At 36.8% G+C, this 24,665-nt stretch overlaps 1 protein-coding gene across 4 annotated transcripts in view; it reads right to left on the bottom strand.

Moving 5' to 3' along the window:
- Window positions 1-320: 320 nt before the first annotated feature.
- Window positions 321-24,665, bottom strand: part of unc5a (unc-5 netrin receptor A) — a 241,245-nt gene continuing 216,900 nt past the window's right edge. Inside the window, exons 13-16 of one of the 4 annotated variants that reach the window (XM_065263955.2) lie at window positions 17,958-18,107; window positions 11,411-11,575; window positions 7,224-7,402; window positions 321-3,084 (exon numbers count right to left, since the gene is read on the bottom strand). In XM_065263955.2, the coding sequence (XP_065120027.2) occupies window positions 2,919-3,084; window positions 7,224-7,402; window positions 11,411-11,575; window positions 17,958-18,107 (660 nt within the window). In that variant the 3' untranslated portion in view covers window positions 321-2,918. The remainder of the gene's footprint in view (window positions 3,085-7,223; window positions 7,403-11,410; window positions 11,576-17,957; window positions 18,108-24,665) is intronic. The other 3 variants (XM_065263957.2, XM_065263956.2, XM_065263958.2) reach the window with 3 other exon arrangements.

Raw genomic sequence — 24,665 nt, 5'->3', positions numbered from 1 at the left:
TGCATTTTTGATAAATGATGAATGGATAATAGGGGAAATAAGGATTGCCGTTAAAATGCAAGGAAGCGTTTTCTCTTAATTGAGGAGAAAACTCGTCAATGGCGGGTAAAGAGTTTAAAATATTACTCAAAAAAGTTGTGTAAAAATTGTCAACTAACATTTTTAAGTTAACTCAAAATATTTTTAAGTTAACTTTTTTTCAGTGTATTAAAGCACTGAAAAGCATTTATTTTACATATAACAGACATTGTTGACCCTGAATGTTTACCATGCAAGTCAAGATTATTCCAAAGGCTACCAAAGTTTACAGAATAAATCAAATGTCAGATGTGAAAATGAGTAGCCTGCGTTTACACAAATCACTCGACTCCTCTTTTAACAATATATAATTTATTTACATCCATTTTAGGTTCAATTACTATACATACCTTTTCTGAAATTTCATAGAGATATATACATAAGGCCAAGTAAATACTTGAAAGCACTTAGAAACGAATTTCCAAAATTCTACCCACAAATCCATATCATTGTCCAAAGAGTACAGAAAACCTTCCGCGAAAGAAAGACGGCTTCCTATTACCACAAAATCATTGACGATTTACATTGACAAGGTAAATGAAAAATTAACGTTACAAAAATGAATAGAAAAGAATTATACAATTGCATAAGCGCTGTGGCATGTTATACAGCATTTTGACTTGCAGAAAGGCAAGGAACATAAAAAATCGAATCGAAGAACATTCACGGGTACACAATTCTACTGTTTTTAGAAAAAGAAAGAATGAAAAGTAAATAGCACACACTCGTACACAAAACAGCTATGAATGAGGCTGACGAAATGTACAGTCGTGAAAAGAGATCAGCTTTTGTATCATAAATAAAACTTCTGCTGCCGTATTCATCGCTCGTAAGCCGAACAGACTTCTGGTTTGTAACGATGGGCTGCTGGGATGATTTTTTTATGCCGGTGAGAAATTCATAATTTATGCACTCCATAAAGAAAACGCGCTTAAAAATGCGTAACCTGTCGAGTCTGCTTCAACTGAGCTCCTGTTTGTAAACCTGAGGGTTATCTGAGGGAATCTGAAAATGCATTCGCAGCATTAAATCCCCTAAAATACTCTTGCCGGCAAGTACTGGTGCATCGCACAACATTGTGTTGAGATTTCGTAGGAGTCTGACGATTAATTACCCATATAGCAACAGGACAAAAAAATAACGTCATTATACGAACTTACTGAAAAACAGTCGAAACCTCAAACACTTCATAATGAACTCAGTGCTATATAACCAATGAACAGTAGGCGAACACTTCACAGGTTATACTTAGACGAATGTTACGTCAGTTGTCTTTTTTGGCTCGTTATTAAAATATCATTTACAATTACTTTACAAAGTGCTGTATTAAATATTTAAATCGTTTTAATGCTCAAAACTAAAACGCGACCCGAAGCGATGACATAGCGAAAGAAAAACTAAACGTTCACGACGGCACGCATAGGAATTAAATGCTCCAGATGGCTCATAGGCTTTGGTAGCTGCAGATGTGTGTTATGTATTAACGGAAAAATTTGCATCACGAACACGATGAGCACAATGATCATAAAAATATTACAATTTGGCCTTCTCTTTGAGAAATTTATCGATTTCTCACGTTGCATCCCAGATCAAAGCGGCCAATCTGTGATCTATAGCTGTAACTCGCAGATCATCCTTCATATAAAATGAAATGCGCGCACATTCAAAAAAATCGGACAATCTTGAAAGTGTGTAATGCACATTCACGGTGCCGTGAGTCAGAGCAAAGATGTGTTGTGAAATCTATCGAGTGTGACAGGATACCACAAACAACACGGTTGAAAAATATGACGGGTTTTGATTAAGTTTTCTTGGATGAAACGTTTGCTGTTTGGGAAGTGGGAGTGAAAATCTTCTTTCTCCTACAGATAAGAGTTTGCCCTGGAGCCGAAATGGCTTTTTAGACAAAATATGAATGAAAATGATGCATTTGGTTGTATTGCATTTTCTGTTTATCAGAATCAAAATCTTCCTTCGTAATAAACTTCAAATTAAAATTTAGATGACAAATCTACAATCAGGGGATTCTCTTTGTAGAACATTTGACCCAAAATCTATAAAAACAAGCAAACATGGTGTTTATGAAAACGTCCAAGGTCCTCGATCACCAATTTGTCTTTAACATCAAATGATTCAGAGAAAGCTGTGCTATTTTCTGATGATCGATCCAGATCAGAACACACTTAATGCATCGAGGTGAATTTTTGGACTTTATGGCTTTATGTAGTAAAATACATACTGTAAGTGCACAGGGGCAGAATTAAAACCGAATGGCTCTGACAAAAACCACAGTTTTGCTTTCTTTATTAATGTTTCTGACCTGAAATTGACTAAAATCTGCTCTCGTGTCAAATGCTTTGTGAGATAAGCAGATGTGCGGCCAAAGGAAATTGTCGTGATTGGATATTGCTAAATGGTGCACATTTACAAAATGCATGTCACATATCAGAATTTGCTAAATATTCTCCTTACCGATGTGGCGGACTTGGACGACATTGCGTTTCGTTCCATACCGTTCGTTTCGTTTTAGTTGCCAGTCCGATATTAAAATATCAATGTGCCTAACACAAACATATATCGTATTGGTCAGCTGAGGCCATTTCTGGAATTGACTATACACCGTTATTTTTGTTCTGAGAGAGGGGCCATTTGATTCAGTCACAGTACATCTAAAAGCTCTGGCAGGTTGTCTATTTCTTTTCCCTATTCGCTGGGGAAGTGGCCTCATATAGTTGGGTAAACCCTGTTCTTTGATTTGTTTCTCGTCTGTGGCGGGGCGGGCAGAGGGTCGCATCTTTCCCCCAACCCCATCACTCGGAGAGACGGCCAGTCTTAACGTGTCAGCACTCGCCGTCTGACACCAGGAATATCATGGCTTCCTGTTTGCCGATCTCGGCCATCACGGCGGCGAGCTGATTGAGATTACCGCTGTGGAAGTGCTGAGCTTCCCATAAGTCCAGGATCACTGATGTGGGACTGGATTTAGATGCGAAGAAACTCATGTGCCTGTGGAGAAAAACGCAAAGGAAATCACAACTGTATGAGAAACGGTGGTAAAGATTTCAAGAAATGCAAGGGTCTTGTTAATAAAATTAACACATGAAACATTGGGGATTTTTTTCATTGTTATGTGTTGCAGTGTCACAAACCATTTTGTTGTTATGATAATAAGATGAGGTTGGTACTACATTTTTTACATTTGGAAGCAGTCTGGATTAAGTTTTTACTTTCTGCATTCAAAAAATGATTTTCTTACTAAGTATTTTTGTCTTGTTTTCAGTACAAATATCTACAAATGTAATTAACCTCCTAAGACCCGAGCTTTGGTTTGTCTTTTTTTCTGATTTCTTCCAGCTATTTGGGAGTTAGGAAGAACCAATAAATATAAAAAACAGTTATTTTTCTTTGAACATGAAGCAGTGTACACTGCAAAAAATGACTTTCTTACTTAGTATTTTTGTCTTTTTTTTCACAAAATATCAAAAAAATTCTTAATTTAAGATGTATTTTCTTGATGAGAAAATGACCTAAAATAGTTTTTAGACAACCAATATACAATTTAAGTGAATTTGTGCATAAAGCAAGCAAAATAAATAAAGATTTGCCAATAGGGTAAGAAAAAAAACTTGAAATAACTTTTTTTAAAGTTTACTTTTTTCTTAAAAACTTAATTCAAGGATAATTTTCTCACCCAATTGGCAGATATTTTTGCTTGTTTTAAACACAAATTCACTTAAATTGTGTGTTTTTGTCTTAAAACTAGACTAAGTTACCGAGCCCCTAAGGGGACATGGAGCAAAAATTAAATAAAGGTTAGTTTCATGTGCTTACGTGAAACTTTCATGTGCTCACGCAAAACTTTCATGTGCTCACGCGAAACCTTCATGTGAAGAATTTTTTTTTAAAGTTTAGTTTCGCGTGCTCACGTGAAGTTATCACGCTAACACGTGAAACTATCGCGTGTTCACCTGAAACTATCGCGAAACAAGCGAAAGTTTCACGTGCGCACACGATAGTTTCACGCGAGCACGCAAAACTTAACTTAAAAAAAAAATTTCTGCACATGAAGGTTTTGCGTTAGCACATGAAAGTTTCACGTGAGCACATGAAACTAAACTTTCGATTTTTTTTACTCCAATGTCACCTTAGGGGCTCGGTACTAAGTCATTTTGCACATCAACAAAAAAAACATTTTGGTTTAAGAATTTTTTATATTTCTACTGAAAACAAGACAAAAAAACTAATTTAAAAAAGTCTTTTTTTTTGCAGTGCAAGTGTCCATGTTTGGGTACAACAGGTTCCAGTTACACAGAATTAAGTATTATGGTGCAAAAAAAATTGATGTCCACATAAGGTAAATCTTAAATCAAAATGAATTTTCTTGATGAGCAAAATAACCTGAGAAAATAGGTCTAGTTTTTAGACCAAAAATATCAAATTTAAGTGATTTTGTCCATAAAACAAACAAAAAAAATCTGCCAATGGGGTAAGCTAATTTTTCTTGAATTTTTCTTGAATTTAGTGTTTAAGAAAAATTATTTTTTGCTTACCCCATTTGCAGATTTTTTTCTTGTTTTATGCAAAAAAATCACTTACATTTGATATTTTTTGTCCAAAAACTAGACTTATTTTCTTGGGTCGTTTTGCTCATCAAGAAAAAGCATCTTAATTTAAAAAAAATTTGATATTTTTACTAAAAACAAGACAAAAATACTAAGATTTTTTTTTCTTGAAAATTATTTTTTGCAATGTGGTGCAAAAAAAAAAAAAAAATTGATGTACGTATGTGGACATCCAGGTCTAAGAAGGTTAAATCTTAAATATAGATGAATTTTCTTGATGAGAAATCTGCCAATGGGGTAAGAATTTGTCTTTCTTTTTTCTTGAATTAAGTGTTTAAGAAAAAAGTTAATTTATTTTAATATTTTTTTCTTACTCCATTGGCAAACTCTTATTTTTTTTTGCTTGTTTTAAGCACAAATTCACTTAAAATATATTTTTTTGTCTAAAAACTAGACTCATTTTGCTCATCAAGAAAATTCGTCTTGGTTTAAGAATTTTTAGAGGTTAAATCTTAAATCAGAATTTTCTTGATGAGCAGAATGACCTAAGAAAATAAGTCTAGTTTTTAGATTTTCAATTTTAAGTGAATTTGTACAGAACCCCTAAGGGGACATGGAGCAAAAATGAAAGTATTATCGCGTGAAACTATCGAGATTAGTTTCGCGTGCGCACGTGAAACTATCGCGTGGTCACGTAAAACTTTTGTACAGTATGCGCACGTGAAGATTTTTTTTTAAAGTTTAGTTACGCGTACTCACGTGAAACTTTCGCGTGCACTTAAACTAGTTTCGCGTAGATTCACGTAAGAGTTGTTAAACTTCACAAAAAAAGAATTCTGCACATGAAGGTTTTGCGGGAGCACATGAACGTTTTACGTGAGCACATGAAAGTTTTACGTGAGCACATGAAAGTTTTACATGAACACATGAAACTAAACTTTAGATTTTTTTACTCCAATTTCACCCTAGAGGCTCTGTAAATTTGTGCTTAAAACAAGCAGAAAAAAATAAAAATCTGCCAATTGGGTAGAATTTTTTTTCTTTTTTTTCTTGAATTAAGTGTTTAAGAAAAAAGTAAACGTATTTAAAAAAAAGTTTCTTACCCTATTGGTAGATCTTTATTTATTTTTTGCTTGTTTTAAGCACAAATTCACTTTAAATCTAGACTTATTTTCTTAGGTCATTTTGCTCATTAAGAAAATGCATTTTCATTAGAGAATTTTTAGATAATTGCACTGAAAATAAGACAATAATTCATTTTTTATTTTTGCAGTGTGTAATTTTGTTAATGGTGTTTTATGACGAGGGCATGGCACACATCCTGCCCATGTTGGCATCTGGCGAGCTCCTACTAAGTGACAGATGGATTTGTGCCAAAATACCATAGAGATTGAATGCAGGCATGACCTTTGGAGGAAAATGTGCTTAATTGTCATGAAAATAATGACAACGCATAAACCAGACACAGCAGAAGCCATGAGAGGAATGCAATGAGTTACGATTAATCTGTTTAGCTGTAAAAAGTTATGAAATGATTGCAGAGAACTTGTAAGTTATTGTTGCTTAGCTTGAATTGTAAGCTATACGAGCCTCTCCGTCTTTCCATTTGTAACAAGAGCAGAAAATCCATGCAAGTTGGTCTGGTGAGACACATTAGATTCTCCACAGAGGAATATACATTATTTTTCTCCATTAAAACAGTTATATACTATCTGTAAATATGTTCATCTCTCTTTTGTTAAAGCAGCCGTCCTTTTCATTTGATGAATTATCCACTGTGGGTCTCAGTCCTCTAAAAGGGTAAAGCCCAGGTTGCATGTGACCTTTTCCATTGACCACCCTGAACCTTTCGGATCAAAGCTGATCAATAAGAACAAAGCAACCCCTTTTTGCAGCGTATTAGATGTTGCGAGATGCATCTCCCAAAGGGAAGCTGAAGTGGGTTGTTCGATCTAACAGCTTTTTTTGTACCTCGAATGCCTGGGGCTTTAAGTGTTGTTTTCTACATGTGCTCTGTTCTTAGTGAGAAAAGCTTCGCCATATTCGCTGCTTTTAAGACCAAAAAAACATTTTCAGAGGGATCTTAAGGGAGAATTGTTCAAAACCATTTCCGCCTTTGTGAAATCTGTGCTTTAAGTAAATGAAAATTGATCGTTTTGGACTAATTGAACACAAACCACAACACTTTAAATTGTAATTAATTGGAGCAAGCGAATGTTATTGGACAAATGAAGTCCGCCCATTATCTTCCATTTACCAGGAGAAAGTTCAATGGAAGAGTAATTAAATCACCGCATTGCAATTTCCTGTGCAAGTCTGAATTTAATATGTAAGTACAGAAAATCATCAAGACTATCTGCTCTAGGAATCACATTCGCAAAAACAATATCCCCACCCCCAAACCAAAATCTTTATCTTTTGTTAAAGAGGATTGCTTCCTGGGTGTATACACATCAGATATTGACTACACTGTTTGGCTTAGTTTTCCTCAAAATGTCAGTGCAAACGCTCAGTCCCAAAGATCGAATTGGAAAAAACTAAGTTGATTAATGTGCAGCGTGACCGAAGCATCCAGCATCGTACCTGTCGAGTTTCAGTCTCTGAGCCAGTAGTCTCCAGTCGGCTCCGTTGGGGCAGGGGGCGTCCAGACTGCTGCAGATCTTCTGTCGGATGAGGTAAGGGATCTGGAACGCACTCGGGCCAGCCAGGGCAGGGGTACAGTTGTCCATCATCAGGAAATCTGAGTCCAGTGGTCTGATGTCCTGGACAGACAATTCAATTTCATTCAATTTATTATGGTAACTTAGACAAATTCAATGTAAAATTCAAACCAAAACCTTGAATAAATAAAACCAAAATACACATTTGGCAAACCCTTAAGGGGATCACACACCAGCCGCGCAGCGTCACGCCGCGTCGCGTCTAGGACAACTCGGAGGTATTGTAAACCGGAAGTGCACATTAAATAGCGCGAGCTTCGTCAGATAGCGTCTACTTCAAAATGCAAAATATACGTTAGCAGCCAATATTAATCGTTAATGATTCGGGACAAATATGATGTTATTTAATGTGAAACTGTGTGAGTGGCGCTGTGTGGCGCGACAGGGATTTGAGCAACTTCCTGAGTCACAGCTGGGCAGCGCGGACAGGCGCCACCTGGCGGCGCCGGTGTGCGTATACTCATAGAAAACAATGTGTTCGATTTTTTTAGAACGGCGTGGCGCTGAGCGACGCGGCCGGTGTGCGATCCCCTTTAGAGGCGGTTTCCTGGACAGAGTTTTTAAAAACCAACCTTAAAAAAAAACAACAACAGTGAGACTTGAGACAAAACAATGGCAGTGATATATGTTAAGATATGTCAATAGAAGGCGTTTTTGAATGCATTTTAGTCTGGAACAAGGATAAGGCCTATCCGGGAATCTGCCTGGGAAGTGCATAACAAGCTCTTCATTTTATCAGCATGTGGATCAAGCGTTTGCAAATCTTTTGCACTGCTAAATCAATCCAGTTCAGCCACAGGGACTCAATGTGAATTCAAATTAAAGTTCAATAAAAAATTTTGTTTAATTTGTGACCATCTGTAAAATTCAAGATAAAGTCTTTTAATCCAATGATGAGATTATGAGCCATCAAATTTTTATTTCGCGTACATATCAATCTAAGGATGCACCAAATGTTCGGCAACCAAAAATATTTTGCCGAAAATAGCAAAACACTCATTTTTGGTGTTGAGCTGAACAAGTTAAATGACTGAATACATTTTACTGAACAATGAGGTCTTTCATGACGTGATCGAATTAACCAGCGTAGAGTGAGAGGCGCGCAAATGCAGCAAACATGTCGGTAAAAGCACATTAATCTGTCTGAGAAAGACGCAACAACATACAGCACTACAAGTTTCATTTATCATTTAAAATCAAGACATCCTGAACACCATGCACCATGCAGTATGAGACATGGCGACGATCCTCGGTATCTGTTTGCTGAAAGCATGAGAACAAGAGACTTTAGCTCTTCATCTCATGTCATAGAACGATACAAAGAGCGTCAGCAGTATATAATAAAAACTTCCTAAAACCACTCCTACAATGACAAACACACCTATAATAAACCAGAAATAAAACCATTATTACCAATAAGCTTTTTGTTAGACTGCTTTGTTGAGCGCATTTTCCTCTGTCATCTCCTGTCAATCTTGCCGCCGTCTTTTTCTCTCCCTTTGCTTGTGTTTGACCGTTCACGCCAGTGATGCGTGGGTTGATCCAAAATGAGCGGGTGCCTGCGGTCACCCACGGTTACGAGTCATCCGAAATATTTTTCATGATATTCGGGTTGCGGTCGTGGGTCGTTTAAAAAAGGTGCCAAGGACGATACGTTGAGCACTTACTATTTTTAAAAAATGCGGACCAGGAAGCTGGTCGGGTACCATAGTTTTTGGGGTTTTTTGGGGTCCGAGTTGTGGGCGGGTTAGTTAAAAACGTCAGTCGGGTGCGGGTTGTTTATACATTAACCCGCGCATCATTGGTGCACGCAGGCGCGCGTCCGCTGCTCAACAGACAGTGGTATATAAGTGTTGTTGTAAGTCTCTTAAGGCGCAATAATGAATATTTTATTTGCATTTTGCACGGGAATAGAAGATGGGGTTAATATAAGTTTAGCCAAGATTTATGTGGTTGAATGTAACTGGAACAGTTTTAACAAGTCCATCTATAGCTATCTGATCAGAAAAGTGACCAGGTGCAAAGGACCCTATAATGTAAAATAAATTTCATTGTTAAATAATGTGAAATAAATATAGTAAAAATGACATTCTAAAAATGCTATGGTGAGAAAATTGGCAAAATAATTAGCAAAATGAAAGAAAAAATTCGGTATTCGACTTAGTTTTTCATTTATTCAGTTTCGGACAAGAATTTTCCTTTTGGTGCACTGCAAAAAATTATTTTCAAGAAAAGACTTTCTTAGTATTTTTGTTTTCAGGAAAATTATAAAAAAATTCTTAAATTAAGATGCTTTTTCTTGATGAGCAAAACGACACAAGAAAATAAGTCTAGTTTTTATACAAAAAATATCAAATTCTTGTCTGAAAGTGATTTTGTGCATAAAACAAGCAAAAAAAAATCTGCCAATGGGCTAAGTAAATTTTTCTTGAATTTAGTGTTTAAGAAAAATGTTCAAGATTTTTTTGCTTACCCCACACTGTAAAAAATACTTTGCTGCCTTAAAATGTTTTGTTAAATCAACTCAGATTTACAAGTCATGTCAACAAAGAGAAGTTGTCACAACTTATAAAATATAGTTGAGAAAGTCAACTTAATTTTATAAGTTATAACAACTAGGGGTGGGCCGATACGATATTTGGTATCAATATTAGTCCGATATTTGCGAAAAAGGCTGGATCGAATATCGAAGAGGCCGGGGAGTACAATCCGATCCAATACCAACACATACCTTGTCATGGCAACTTGGGGTAAAGCGCGACTTGCTGAGCAACATGAATTTGCACAAAGTTGCACTTTAAATTGTCCAAAGTTACACCTTAACATTTTGAATTGTTTTGCTGACTAACTAAAAATGTTGCCTCTAGTCTGTTTGAAACATTTAAATAAAAATGAAGCAGCAGTATTGCACAATGTTTCACTGAGTCTTAAATTTGCTTTTTGTACGGCTAACAAATGTGTTATTTGCAGCTTAATTTATTAAAATGGTGATAGAGATGGTATTGGATCGGTATCGGTATCGACAGATACTCAAATTTGTGGTATCGAGATCGGTATCAGACATGAAAAAGTGGTATCGGCCCAGCCCTAATAACAACTCATCTGTAGTTATAACAACTCATCTCTAGTCAAGATAAATAATAGTAAGTTGAAATGACTTGTAAATCTGAGTTGATTCAACAAAAAATTTTAAGGCAGCAAAGTATTTTTTACAGTGCATTGGCAGATTTGTTTTTTGCTTGTTTTATGCACAAAATCACTTAAATTTGAAATTTTTGGTAAAAAAACTAGGCTTATTTTCTTGGAGCATTTTGCCCATCAAGAAAAAGCATCTTAATTTCAGATTTTTTTTATATTTTTACTGAAAACAAGACAAAAATACAAAGTATTTTTTTTCTAGAAAATAATTTTTTGCAGTGTGCATCCCTATTTCAATCTTTGTCATGACCTTACTCAGTCAATGTCATGCAGGGTTCACACCAGACGCAGTAGAGGCGGCAAGCGCGAGTGATGTTAAGTCAATGCAAAGTCACAAATTGGCATCCTGTGGCGCGAATTGAGTGTTGAAAAATCTGAACTTTGGCAGATTCTGCACCGCATTAACCAATCAGGACCTTGCTGTAGTAGTGACGTGATTACAGGAAGTGAGCGGAGTCTCAGCGGGGTCGCAGAAGCCCCTCCCATGAAGCAAATTTAATGACTAGGCTTTCACACGCGAATGAAGCGAGTACACTCAAATGTTCAAGCGTCCAACTAAACATGAATAGCACGTTTTTGCCGCCTCTACCGCGGCTGGTGTGAATGCACCATTAAAGATATCATGGTTATATTTTACATAGATTTAACGTAGGACAATTATATGTACATTGCAAAAATGTCTATAGCTGGGTTTTCACAGTCTGGGCCACAAAAACCAAAGCGAGCAAATCTAACCCACAATTTGAGATTGAATACTTTACCCAAAATGTATCATATTCCCAAAGCAGCTTGACAGAGGATGATGTCCTAAACTGTTCATTGACGGATCATACTGCAGGTGGGCTCAGTTACCTTTGAGATGTTAAAATCCAGGCTGATGCTCTGTCCCTCTCCTTCTACTTGCCACACACACAGTGTACAGGTGAGATCACAGATGCTCAGGTTCTGTCTCTCCAGTGTGAAGGTGCAGTGTAAGGTCCGCTGAGAGCCGCTCCAGATGTGATAGAATGGGATCTCCTACAGGACCAAACAAATGTCTCATTGAATTATTATTGCTTATAAAGACGTGCCATCAAATCCACATGGAGTCTGCAACAACTGAAATTTACAGATGTCCACTGAATTTAAATTCCCATATATTACAACCAAAACTCTTGCAAGTTAATTTTAGTAAATTTAAAGATTTACAAATAGATCCTAAAACAGACAAACCAGTTACAATATATGTTTGTCCATATTTTACCAAACCATGGGTTGCAACAAAACATATATAGCATATAAAAAGTGAAAGTTGGATCTACTTAAAAAAAAGACTTCAATTGGTAACAATTAAAACAATTTATTTTTTCAACTTAAACTTTCTTATTTTAAGTGAAAAATTTAAGGTAACAAAAATCAGTGTTTGGTGTAACACTGTAAAATAAAAGTTACCTGCTTGGCTTTATATATCACAGTTTCTTACAGACACTAGGACACATTTCTTAATACTTAGGTGACTTTTGTGAAACTCTTCACATAGTTCTCTTAACAAACTTTCAGCTTGGCAAAGCATTCAAAATGCACTACAACTACCAAAACACTTTAGTCAGGTCTCAAATCAACTCATTCTTCCAGAACAAGGTTTACAGCCGACAAACACACTTTGTCACCCACAAAACAATAACCAAAAAAACACTAACAACATGTAGCATTATACAATGTTTCTCTGTTTATAATTCACTGCATTATATGTTACTGGAATGAATCAGACATGCTGCCAAATTCTTCAAAATTTAAGTAGTGTATTTTTATTTTTTTGCACTGAGTAATTTCAAAATACAAGAATTTGTATACACGCCATCCACTGATAAAGATACAATAGGAATGCTAATCTACTCAGTCTTCTCCATTTGGCCAATTGTTATTATAACATTTATTTTTAAGATTTAAAATATATTTCATTGAAATATTACTGTAGAAATGTAGCAAATTGCTGTCTTATTTAATTTTGTATTATGTTATTTTTTTGAACATAAGTTTAATGTGCAAATTGGCCTGTATGTATAAAAAGTTTTGGCAGTTGTTGTGTCTGAGTGAGAAAAGAATTCATGAAATTTGAGAGATGTAGTCTTGAATGCATTTTGTGCCAAGGCAATGATAATTGATCCTCAGTTTAGCCCACATAGACTTCTGTTGTGCTCACTGTGTGAAGAGTTTTGCAAAAGTGACCTCGGTATTGAGAAATGTGTCCTAGCGTCTTGAATCAATTATAGCCCTTTTCACACAGACATACAGAAAATTCATCCAGGATCGTTTGATTTTTGGTTCATTCACACTGCCAATGATTTTCCAGAATCTATGCATGGATTCACAAATGCCATAAAGATCCCATAAAGGCACATTAAAGTCCTGCACTTGGTATTTTTTTTCTCATCGTCTGAACTTAGCTTATTATCCGTTATTTCTCTCTCCAGAAATTTCTGTTTATGATAAGATTATAAAGAAGCGTGTGACTTGCCGTTCTAGTATGTTGGTGAATTATATCAGCTTCAGCGAGAGCTCCCTGATCTCTGCTCCGGTCCAGTTTGCTGACATTTCTCATTGTGAACATTAATCTGCATGTAAATTCCTAGTTTTAAAGAGCTGAATGATATATCTTGTTGCAATGACATGCATGCATTTTTATTTATTATAAACTCATATGCGCTATTCTTTTATGCTGCTAATTGATCTCAGCTTAAGTGCGGAGCTCCCTGATTTCTGGTTCAGTCCAGTTTGCCGACATTTTTCTTTGTGAATGTTAATCTGCATGTTAATCCCTAGTTTTAAAGAGCTGAACCATAACTTCATGTTGCCATAACATGCGCGTCCCTTTACGGCATTGGTTCTAGGTCCTCGCGATCTTAGACGGGACGCAGTTGTGTTAACACAGAAACCTGTCTGACAATTTTATTGGTATTTTCTGGGACCAAAGTGCTGTGTGAATGAGGTTTAGGACTGATTTTAATGAACTAAACATTTTAAACTGAACCAACAAATTTTTTTATACTCACAGTGTACCAATATTTTTTTTTTACTTTTTTTACTACAAACAGTGTCTAAAAACTAAGTCTAGTTTTTTAGACAAAAAATATCAAATTTAAGTGATTTTGTGAATAAAACAAGCAAAAAAATCTGCCAATGGGGTAAGATAATTTTTCTTGAATTTAGTGTTTATGAAAAATTTTCAATATTTTTTTGCTTACCCCATTGGCAGATTTTTTTGCTTGTTTTATGCACAAAATCACTTAAATTTGATATTTTTGGTCTTAATTTAAGAATTTTTTGATATTTTTACTGAAAACAAGACAAAATTACTAAGAATTATTTTTCTTGAAAATCATTTTTTGCATTGCATGATGTAATCAAGTTTTTGTTACTTTAGTTAAACAGATTTAAGTTATACAATTTTACATCAAGTTGTCAACTCATCGCTAGGTAAACTTAAAATATTCAGTAAAATAGACTTGCATAACTAAGTTGATCGATGCATTTTTTCAGTATTGTATGAAAATATATGATGAAAAATATGATAAAATCTATGATGATAAAAAATTCTGCTTTAAATATGAACTGTGATTTAAAGTAAAAAAACAACTGTTAATTGAATGTCTGCATCTTTTTACATCTCATCTGCTTTCCCTAAATTGTAATATCAGTGATCCTGGCCTTTATATTTTCATTTTCATCATTCATTCGAGGCCAAATCTTATTGCAGATTGCATTTTTCTACCACCGATTTTCTCCTACATAAAGGAACCCAGTGTGTGGATTCTGTCCTAAAAACGTATAGAGCTAAATCTAATATAATCAGACTTACAATACGTTTCTTTCAAGTACAGCCTGTATGAGGGGTACAGATACATTTCCTGCAATACCTTGACTATGGAAAGCTTCCCAAATCTGGCAACAAAGGTAAAGTTGTGATAGGAATAACAAATCTTGCATTTCACAAAAACTTAACTTTGTTTAAAAAAAACCTGTCACTCCCTACATAATGAACGACATCCATTTTTATGAAAGTTTTGCTTTTGCAGACAATAGACCTTGCACAATTTGACGATCAGTGAGAGACACACAAAGCAAAGCCCAACACCTGATGATTTATGATGCTGTGGCTGCCGGTGCGAGCAATGAAAGCTCTTCAAGACCTATTGTTGTAGTTTCTATTGTGGATGTTCTTAAGAGCTAAATGCTCTCTATGCTGATTTGGGTTTCATTTATGAACATACATAACTCAGTAGATATGAGAGATATCATTTAATATCCGCAGTCAAGAACGGGTATTAAACAATAGCTATAGTCTATCAATCAAACACAACACTTCAGTATGAAAGTGTGATTAGGCTAATTTGTTATCTACGGTGGTCTTCTTCCACAATGTCTTATTGTGTGCAATGACACACAAAAACAAAAGATAAGCACAGACCGCATTAGACAACACATCAATCATGAACCACATAGCATTAATATGCAATACCACAGTTTGCTCTAATGGGGGAGCTGTTACACTGAAAATTACTGCAGGGAAAATAAGCAAAGACACTTGGGAAAAAGAGAAATAGAGGACACTCAGGTGAGGAAATGTCTCCTCTATGCACACTTGTGCTTTGACACTGTTGGCTGGCATCTTTAAATCCTCAGAGGAGCTTCGTATGCCAAGATTCCTCCAGAATCCAGAGAAGCTCCCAAAGGGTCGGCATACAGGATCCGGTAAGGGAAGGATGAGGAAAAATCGGGTGCTGTAGCCTTGAGCATTTACATGCCGGTCTATATTTAATCTCCTCCAATAAGAAAGAGTCTCGAGTTGGGCATAGTGAGTGAGAAAAGTACAACAAAGCTCCCAATTCTTCGTTTCTCAAGAAGCTGTTAACTCGTAGTCAAGGCCGCGAATGTTATTAAGCACAGACGTCCTGCGGTCCCTGCTCGCCAATTCACATTATAATGGGCTTCTTTAGCATCCCTGCATGTTCAGAAATACTCTAATGAGGCGAAACCAAAGAAATTTCCAATTACAGAAATCTGGAGAAGCAGACAGATCACACGCTCTGTTAGAAAACCCACCGCATCCCACAGAACATAAAAACTCTTCAGATTTGCCCCCAAGAAAAGCGGCTTGGCTGGAGCGAATGCAAACTCATATACAGCACAGAGGCAATTAAGATTCACGCCTTCACAACAAAGATCAAATAGACAAACATTAGCAGCATGTCACTGGCAAACATTTTTGAGAGAAGTGCAGTTAAGGAAAATAAACACATTTTTGGGAAAATTAAATGGTAGCAGTGCTGCCACCACACAAGGGCTTTGATATATGGTGTAGTAAGATGATGTTGATGGGGTATCCTGGGTGGTGTGTAGGGTGGTTATTTGCAAAGGTCAAAGTCACTTTTGTTATGTTATGTTTAATATTTAAGAGTGGGTTCAATGGTATTTCATGCATTCTGACTTATTAACACAGTTATAGAGTTGTTTCCTCATGCTTAACGTAGGCAAAGTGTCAAAAAAGCATTTGGACATGTTACAGAGTATTTCTGTGCCGAATGCACTTCGCCAGGGTTCGTACAAGTTTCGGAAAGTTTTTTTTGATTACAGGTCCAACTGACGTTTCAGGGTTTTTCTATACGTATCACTTTTTTATATGGGCACTTCCCCCGGAAAACCCCGCCCACCCGTCAATCAGCGGGAGACGCTAGAACTTATAAACATTCACATCACGCGACAGCTTTGTTTAATTTCAAAACTTAACAATTATGGCACAAATGAAGAAGTGTGTTTTTGGATGAAAGGAGAAGAAATCCAGCCTTATGAAAACAATGGATATAGTTTATTATCCGGGGTAGCAGCGGAGTTTTGCGTGTGTATTTGATGCACTGGATTTCAACCGGGTCACGAGTTGCATGCGGTAAGTAAGACTTCTGTCTTATGTTGTAAATATGCACGTGCATATTATATAAATGACACGAACATGTAGTGAATCATAAGTTAAAAGAGTGTTGTATAGTGTTGCCTGACTCATACTCGCTCCACCCGCGGTAGTAACTCCTCCTTCTTCATTGTTTCGTACGTTATCGGAAAGATTCGGTAAAGCTAATCTTTCTTTTATATATCTGATTAAACTAAAGACTCTTCGGAGATATAAAGGATGTCATACTACTTTATAGGTGCTCAGATTAACATCAGAAATAGATGATGAAACAGTGTGTGTTACGTGAGCTTTAAGTGTTAGGTATTCAAATTCCAAGTGATGCTTGCCTTACCAAACACCATTAACTCTTTCTGAACCAACCATTTTTTTTTAAGTTGCCAGCCAGCGGCAGCATTTTTTATAATTTTCACAAACATTTAACGCCTTTCAGAAAAATTTCTCCTTTAAATATATAAACAAACAACAACACCAACAACAAAAAACATTTCATCTTATCTTAATTTGTTCTCTACCGAGCCCCTAAGGTGACATTGGAGTAAAAAAACTCTAAAGTTTAGTTTTATGTGCTCACGCGAATCCTTCATGTGCAGAATTTTTTTTAAGTTTAGTTTTGCATGCTCACGTGAAACTATCGCACGCACGTGAAACTATCACGCACGCATGTGATAGCGAAAGTTTCAAGTGTGTGCGAAAGTTTCACGTGAGCATGCAAAACCAAAAACGATAGTTTCACGTACGCACGCGAAAGTTTCAAGTGAGCACACAAAACTAAACGCGCAAAACGTACGATTATTATATATAAAAAAAAACAATAGCGATACCCAAACCTTAAGGGTTGCAGGGGTAAAGGAAAATAGTATAAAAATCTACAAATGTGGTCATATAAATTAATACCAATAACCACCTCGTATAATACGTACAAATTGCCATTAGATAGTACAGAACCCCTAAGGGGACATGGAGAAAAATTAAATAAAGTTTAGTTTCACGTGCAGACATAAAAACTATCACATATGCACGTGAAACTTTCACGGGAGCACATAAAAGTGAAAGTTTCACATGCGCACGCGATAGTTTTAAGTGTGCACGCGAAACTAAACTTTAAAAAAAAATTCTGCACATGAAGGTCTTGCGTGAGCACATGAAACTAAACTTTAGATTTTTTTTACTCCAATGTCACCTTTGGAGCTCAGTAAGATAGCGTTGTACAGTCTGATTAGCAAATCTGAGCTCAGTTTGTGACACGGCTGAGATCTCTTCTGAACATTTAAATGAGTCCATTTTAAGGGCCTTTTTCTCAGGAGAAATACTGTATCTAAACTCTGGAGACTTGAGCAAAAATCTCATTTCTGTCTAGGAGGAATAATGGCGATATTAAAAAGATCTCATCTGTGATTTTTCTTTCTAATGGAAAGCGCAGTGAGCAATAGGATTGGTTATATGTGAACCCACCTGATATCCGGCGAGTAGTTTGCTCCTCCAGTGTGTTTGGGGCATGTCATGGATGGAGAGTCGCAGGTTGTGGTAGCTGTCTTTGAAGAGCAGGACGTGAGGTTCGTCGATCAATCGACCTCCCAGCTGTCTCTCCATCTGCATCACTTCCTGCAGAGCAAAGCAGAACATCACAGTGCTTCAGTTCACAGTTCACCCTTACAGTACAGTACGTCCCCCTAATGTCACTCCAAGGTCACACCGACCGCAGTTATGCAGAAAGTCAATTTCGCATCAAAGTGTGTTTGTGTATTAGTCAAGCCCTGGTTGTTTGTGCATCGAAATCTGCTTAATTTCATTTCTGCGGCTGTGCCAGGATAAATTTGTACCCACACGTCTGATGTTTTCCTCTCAGTGGGGTTGGTACGGCAAAGCCATTTGTTGCTATCACAATGGCCATCTGGAATTAGGTAATAATATCTGCACACACCCCCCTGATCTATCAATTCATTTTCAGGGCACATTTCTCACGCTGAAGGAGCGGAGGTCTCGCAAAGTGGGAACACTCCCATCAAAGACCTCGGGAGCGCATCTCAAACGACGTGATGAATTAGATGCAGAGGTTGCCAATAAGAACGACAATCTTTCACAACCTCCTAACCAAACAGTGGCACAAAGGTAAGGAATAAAGAAGCGGAAACGGTGCGGCGGGAATAAAACGGAAGCTACGTGAACGAACAGACAACAAATGCGGGAGAGAGAGGAGGATGCTGGGAATAATAATCACCATATGTTTAATTCTTTTCTCTGTGAATGTGGATGCACATGGGCTGTGTTCGAGAGCGCCTCTAATGAAGATGGAGAATGATGGTGATTTTTGTCTGCACATGGATGATTCAATTTTCTGCACTCTTTGCTGAGTATCGACAGGCACGGATTTCAATTAAACAGCATGAAACCTGTTTATTATCCATTTGTAATATTTTTGCTGTACATGTAACATCTCTTTGCTTATGCCTCTAGTCAATATGTAGCTTATAACATTAACATTGCTTTAAAAAAGCAGAGATAATAAAATCATTTACATTTTTTATTGTCATAGTTGGAAGGTCAAAGCCACAATCTCTCTGTAAGTAAAGATAGCAATGCAATCATTTTATTCATATAGGGTGAACCTTTTTATCAAAAAAGTCATTAGGTTACATGTCAGAGGGTACTGAAATATGAAGAGGAATATAATCTCTCCTTCATTTCTTATAGACTTTATTTGACTATAAAGCACCTTGTTTTACGTCCTCTCTTAAACACAATTACTCTTCGGGTGCAAATTAGCATCGCAAATTGCCGTTGGCGGACTTTGATCCTTATTCTGACCTATCAGCAGATCTTGCTGGATGGTAATAGGAGACACAGAAGAGCCTGCCAATTATCCCATTATGAATAACTAAGAGCATGAATACCAATGCAGAAGCAGCCCAGCCTGTCCACCCTACGTATATTAACAAGGCCGGCTCAAAATGAGGAGCACAAACATGTCAGTCTTGGCCCGGTGCTGTTGCACGCCAGCCAAGAAGTGAGCTTGCAATTTGTGTGTTTGCTTTCAACATATGTCACAAGCCGAGGGAATACTGCTCTTGTTTACACCCCATTGTCTTGCTGAATTGTCCTGACATTTTAGGAGAACAATTAAATATTATTGATTATTGAGTAAAACGGCATAAACCTGGCCACTATTGTGTTAGAAAAATAAATGATAGAAATGCAAAATTTTAGAATAATAGTATCTAAATATTGGAAATATTCTACAGAGCCCCTAAGGGGACATGGAGCAAAAATTAAATAAAGTTTAGTTTTGCGTGCTCACATGAAACTATCGCGTGGGCACGTGAAACTACAGAGTTTAGTTTTGCATGCTCACGTGAAACTATCGTGTGCGCACGTGAAGCTATCGCGTGGGCACGTGATACTACCGTGTGTGCACGTGAAACTATTGCGTGCGCACGTGAAACTATCGCATGGGCACGTGAAACTACAGAGTTTAGTTTCGCATGCTCATGTGAAACTTTCGCGTTCGCACATGAAACTTTCGCGTGCCCACGTGAAACTATTGCGTGAAATTTTCACGTATTGTTTTTAAAATGAGACGTTTTTATCTCCATACACCGCGGGCCCCCTTACATGAAAGTCAGCTTAATGTTTCTACAGTAGCCCTAAACGGACAAACTGCTCTAAAAAACGCATTTTGTAACTACATTGTAGATTGCGTTTCGAAATTGAGGTTGGTTGTAATTTGCAATCTCACAACTAGATGCTGCAAAAAAGCCCCATACATTTAAACAGTCAAATCTTGGCTACATTAGCAAATGTTTTTCATACACACCTTTTTTACGTGCTTTTTCAGATATCACATAAAAAACTGATTGAAACACTAAAATGCAAATTCCTCAATCTACATCTATAAATGTGATTAAATTTTTTCTGTCTGAACTGGAGCGCGATAAGATGGCACAACTGGACTAACCAGTGGACCGATCTTATTGCACAGCATCTCAGTGTTCAAAGTTATATTCATACTAAAATGTTTTTAATCCGTCACGATTGCATTCCCAAAAGTAGACATCCACCTCTTAAAGCAAGACGTCTGGACATCTTTGGACCACAGAGTTTCATTTTCTTCCTTTGTCACACAAGGACTTTATTAACCTATACAAATTAAATGAGGCTTTATTTGCATTTTGCGCATAAGTGCAACTTTGGATGCAAACACTCAAAAAATGCTGCATTATTTTCAACCCAGCGTTGGGTCAAACAGGGATAAAACCTAGCCACTAGGTTAAATGAACCCAGAAAATTTTATATTTGAAACAACCCAGCACACTGAAAAAAAAGATTTTCAAGAAAAACATTTCTTAATATTTTTGTCTTATTTTCAGTAAAAATATAAAAAAATTCTTAAATTAAAATGCTTCTTCTTGATGAGAAAAACGACCCAAGAAAATAAGTCTAGTGTTTAGACCAAAAATATCAAATAAGACCTTAAAACAAGCAAAAAATCTGCCAATGGGGTAAGCAAAAAAGCTTGAATCTTTTTCTTAAACACTAAATTCAAGAAAAATCCAAGAAAAATTTGCTTACCCCATTGGCAGATTTTTTTGCTTGTTTAAGCACAAAATCACTTAAATTTGATATTTTTGGTTTAAAAACTAAACTTATTTTCTTGGGTCATTTTGCTCATCAAGAAAAAGCATCTAAGCATTTAAGAATTTTTAGATATTTTTACTGAAAACAAGAAATTTTTTTCTTGAAAATAATTTTTGCAGTGCATAGGTTAAATTACACAGATGAAAATAACAGCATTTACCGAAAAATAAATTACATTAAATAAATGGAAAATCATAGGAGACAATCAAACTATTTAAATACATTTCTGCAAATGATAATAAGCATTTAATGCATAAGACTTTAATGCACTGTAAGCATTTTTGCCATTGTGCTTCCATACCCAAAGAATCATACGGAAAAAAAAATGTGTTTTGGGTACCACAGCAAAACTGTAAAAATGAACCATCAGTGTCATAGAAAGAGAATAAATTAACACTTAGCTTAACGTTACAATGGTTACCATGTCAAATATTTGTCAATGATTATTTAAAATATATAAACAGAAGAAGATGTGATGTTCTCAGACACGAGGACATGATGGTGAGGACTTGGCTGTATATAAACAAGATTTTCAATTTTTCGAAAGTGACTGTAGCCTACATAAAAAATATCTAGGGCAGAGACCACCCTCTGACTTTTCTTCCTCACTGGAAAACTAAGAGCCGGCGCAAGAGAGAAAAAGCGAATGAACCATATAATAAAAAACCATGGAGGAGAGAAAGCGACAGCTTAACATTGATGTCTTGGGGTCAGAAAAGTGGTAAGCTTTAGAGAGACAGATAACGGGATTATGGGAAGCATGGCCACAGTCCTCCCGAGCTCACAAACTCTTCATCCTCGTAGGCCTGGACAGCTCCTGCGGCGCGCTGAGCCGGGGCTCTGATGGACCGGCCTCGTGCTCCGTATGGGAATACACGAGACTCTTATAGTTTATCTCGCCTTGCCGTCTTTGACAGAAAGAGGTTAGATGCTCTGCCACCACTCCCACGCAACAAACGGCCATCCACCAAACTTGTTTGAGAAAACATTTAAAAGCAATTGAGGCAAAAGGGCAAACCTGTAGTAAAGTTCATGGTGACTTCACTTTGAATTAGGATAAACATTTACATTCATGCATTTGGCAGATGCTTTCATTTAAAGTCACCATTACAAGGTTTACATTTTATTGGTTTGTGTGACTCTGGGGTTGAACCCATGACCTTTGTTGTGCTGACACAATGCTTTACCAATTGAGCTACAGGAACATTATTTCAATCCTTAAAGGGCACCTATTATGCAAAATCCACTTATACAAGGTGTTGGACATAATGTGTTTTGGCAGTGTGTGAACACAACCACCCTACGATGAAAAAAAAATCCTCATTAAATTAAAGCAGTCTTATTTGACATGCCGTTTTGATTATCTCTCAATGTGAGGTCACATTGATAAAGCCCCGCCCACTTACAGTCCTGCATTCCCATAGTTTCCACCCTCAGCAAGTTATACTCAGTGTCCACTAGATACTATCGTCTCAGACTGTATTAATCAAATCAATTTGATCTAAAAAGCACTCACTGTCTCTTTGTAAGAAAGTGAGGAGCTGGAGCTCATTTGCATTTAAAGGTACAGACACAAACTAGGGCTTTTTGCTCCCACCCAAATAGGGTCATTTTGGACATGATATAATAAATGATCTTTGGGGTATTTTGAGCTGAAACTTCACAGACACATTCTGAACACACGTGAGACTTATATTACATCTTGTAAAAAGGCCATAATAGGTGTCCTATAAAAGATTAAGGGAATACTGGATTCAATATTCATCCTTTCTGCAGATTTTAAAACCTGATTTCCTGCATTTGTTAGATTTGCATGCATACACCACATCTGTAGGTTTTCTAAAGTGGCACTGGCTTAGTGCATATATTTTGATTTAGGCATTTAGCAGGCACTTTTATCCAAAGCGATTTAAAAAAGTGAGAAAACAGCAAAGGGATTTGTCATAGGAAAGCAATAACAGTAGAAAGGCCGTTAAAGTCACTTTCAGCTTACAAGTTTCACCGACACAACCTGTTTAGGGACGGATGGAAGACTAGAGGAATGTTTTAACAGGCAAAGCTTTTAACATCTCAAGTCTTCACAAAAAAGATGCGTATATCCAGACAGAGTTTGGAAGATCATTTCACTACCAGCAATGAATAGTGAATGGGAATGAGTGGGAGAGTGATCTTGTCCCCTTTTGTAAAGGTGCTGTACCACTAACAGCCGCTCATTCGCTGATCACAGTATTCTGGATGGGGTGTAGATGTGTAAAAGGGACTGGAAGAGTCCAACGCATTAGTCTGTGATGCTTGAATGGGTGATGCAAGATCAAATTCACCTCATGACATGTCTGTGTGCATCACCGCAATTCTAGAATGTAGGTTGGTTACTAAGGCACAGCTAAGTGGTTGCTAAAGTGTTAATGGCGGTTGTTCTGATTGGTTGCTTACTGGTCCAAGTCAAAAGACTGGGGTTCCTTTAAATTCTTATGTATAAACATTAGTAACATATTTGTCTTTGAAAGCACTACATAAATTCTTTAAGTTCAATCTATCACAAAGCTATTTAAACAAAAAGCTATTAAAGATGAATTCACAGTGGGCCTATCCATTTTGTCCCTATAGGCTTGCCGGTTATATAGTACAAGATATAACCATCATGCCACATCAAATTAAAATGAGCAGGATATAAATTAACAAGCACTGAGAGAAGTTTGTTACTTAACATATCACAATTTAAAGGTGCATTGTGTAACTTTTAAAAGGATCTCTTGACAGCAATGCAATGTAATATACATAACTATATTATCAGTGGTGTATAAAGACCTTACATAATAAAGAAATTTTTTTTATTAACTTTGAATGAATAAATAAAGTTGTTATCACGCTTATACACTCACCTAAAGGATTATTAGGAACACCATACTGTGTTTGACCACCTTTCGCCTTCAGAACTGCCGTCATTCTTTGTGGCATTGATTCAACAAGGTGCTGAAAGCATTCTTTAGAAATGTTGGCCCATATTGATAGGATAGCATCTTGCAGTTAATGGAGATTTGTGGGATGCACATCCAGGGCATGAAGCTCCCACCACATCCCAAAGATCCTCTATTGGGTTGAGATCTGTTGACTGTGGGGGCCATTTTAGTACAGTGAACTCATTGTCATGTTCAAGAAACCAATTTGAAATGATTCAAGCTTTGTGACATGGTGAATTATCCTGCTGGAAGTAGCCGTCAGAGGATGGGTACATGGTGGTCATAAAGGGATGGACATGGTCAGAAACAATGCTCAGGTAGGCCATGGCATTAAAACGATGCCCAATTGGCACTAAGGGGCCTAAGGTGTGCCAAGAAAACATCACCCACACCATTACCACCAACAAGAACAACCTGCACAGTGGTAGCAAGGCATGATGGATCCATGTTCTCATTCTGTTTATGCCAAATTCTAACTCTACCATCTGAATGTCTCAACAGAAATCGAGACTCATCAAACCAGGCAACATTTTTCCTGTCCAATTTTGGTGAGCTCGTGCAAATTGTA

The sequence above is a fragment of the Paramisgurnus dabryanus genome, chromosome 16 (assembly GCF_030506205.2).
Source record: "Paramisgurnus dabryanus chromosome 16, PD_genome_1.1, whole genome shotgun sequence".
Classification (NCBI taxonomy): domain Eukaryota; kingdom Metazoa; phylum Chordata; class Actinopteri; order Cypriniformes; family Cobitidae; genus Paramisgurnus; species Paramisgurnus dabryanus.
Note: the sequence above shows the minus strand (reverse complement) of the source record. Positions and strands in the feature narration are given on the sequence as shown.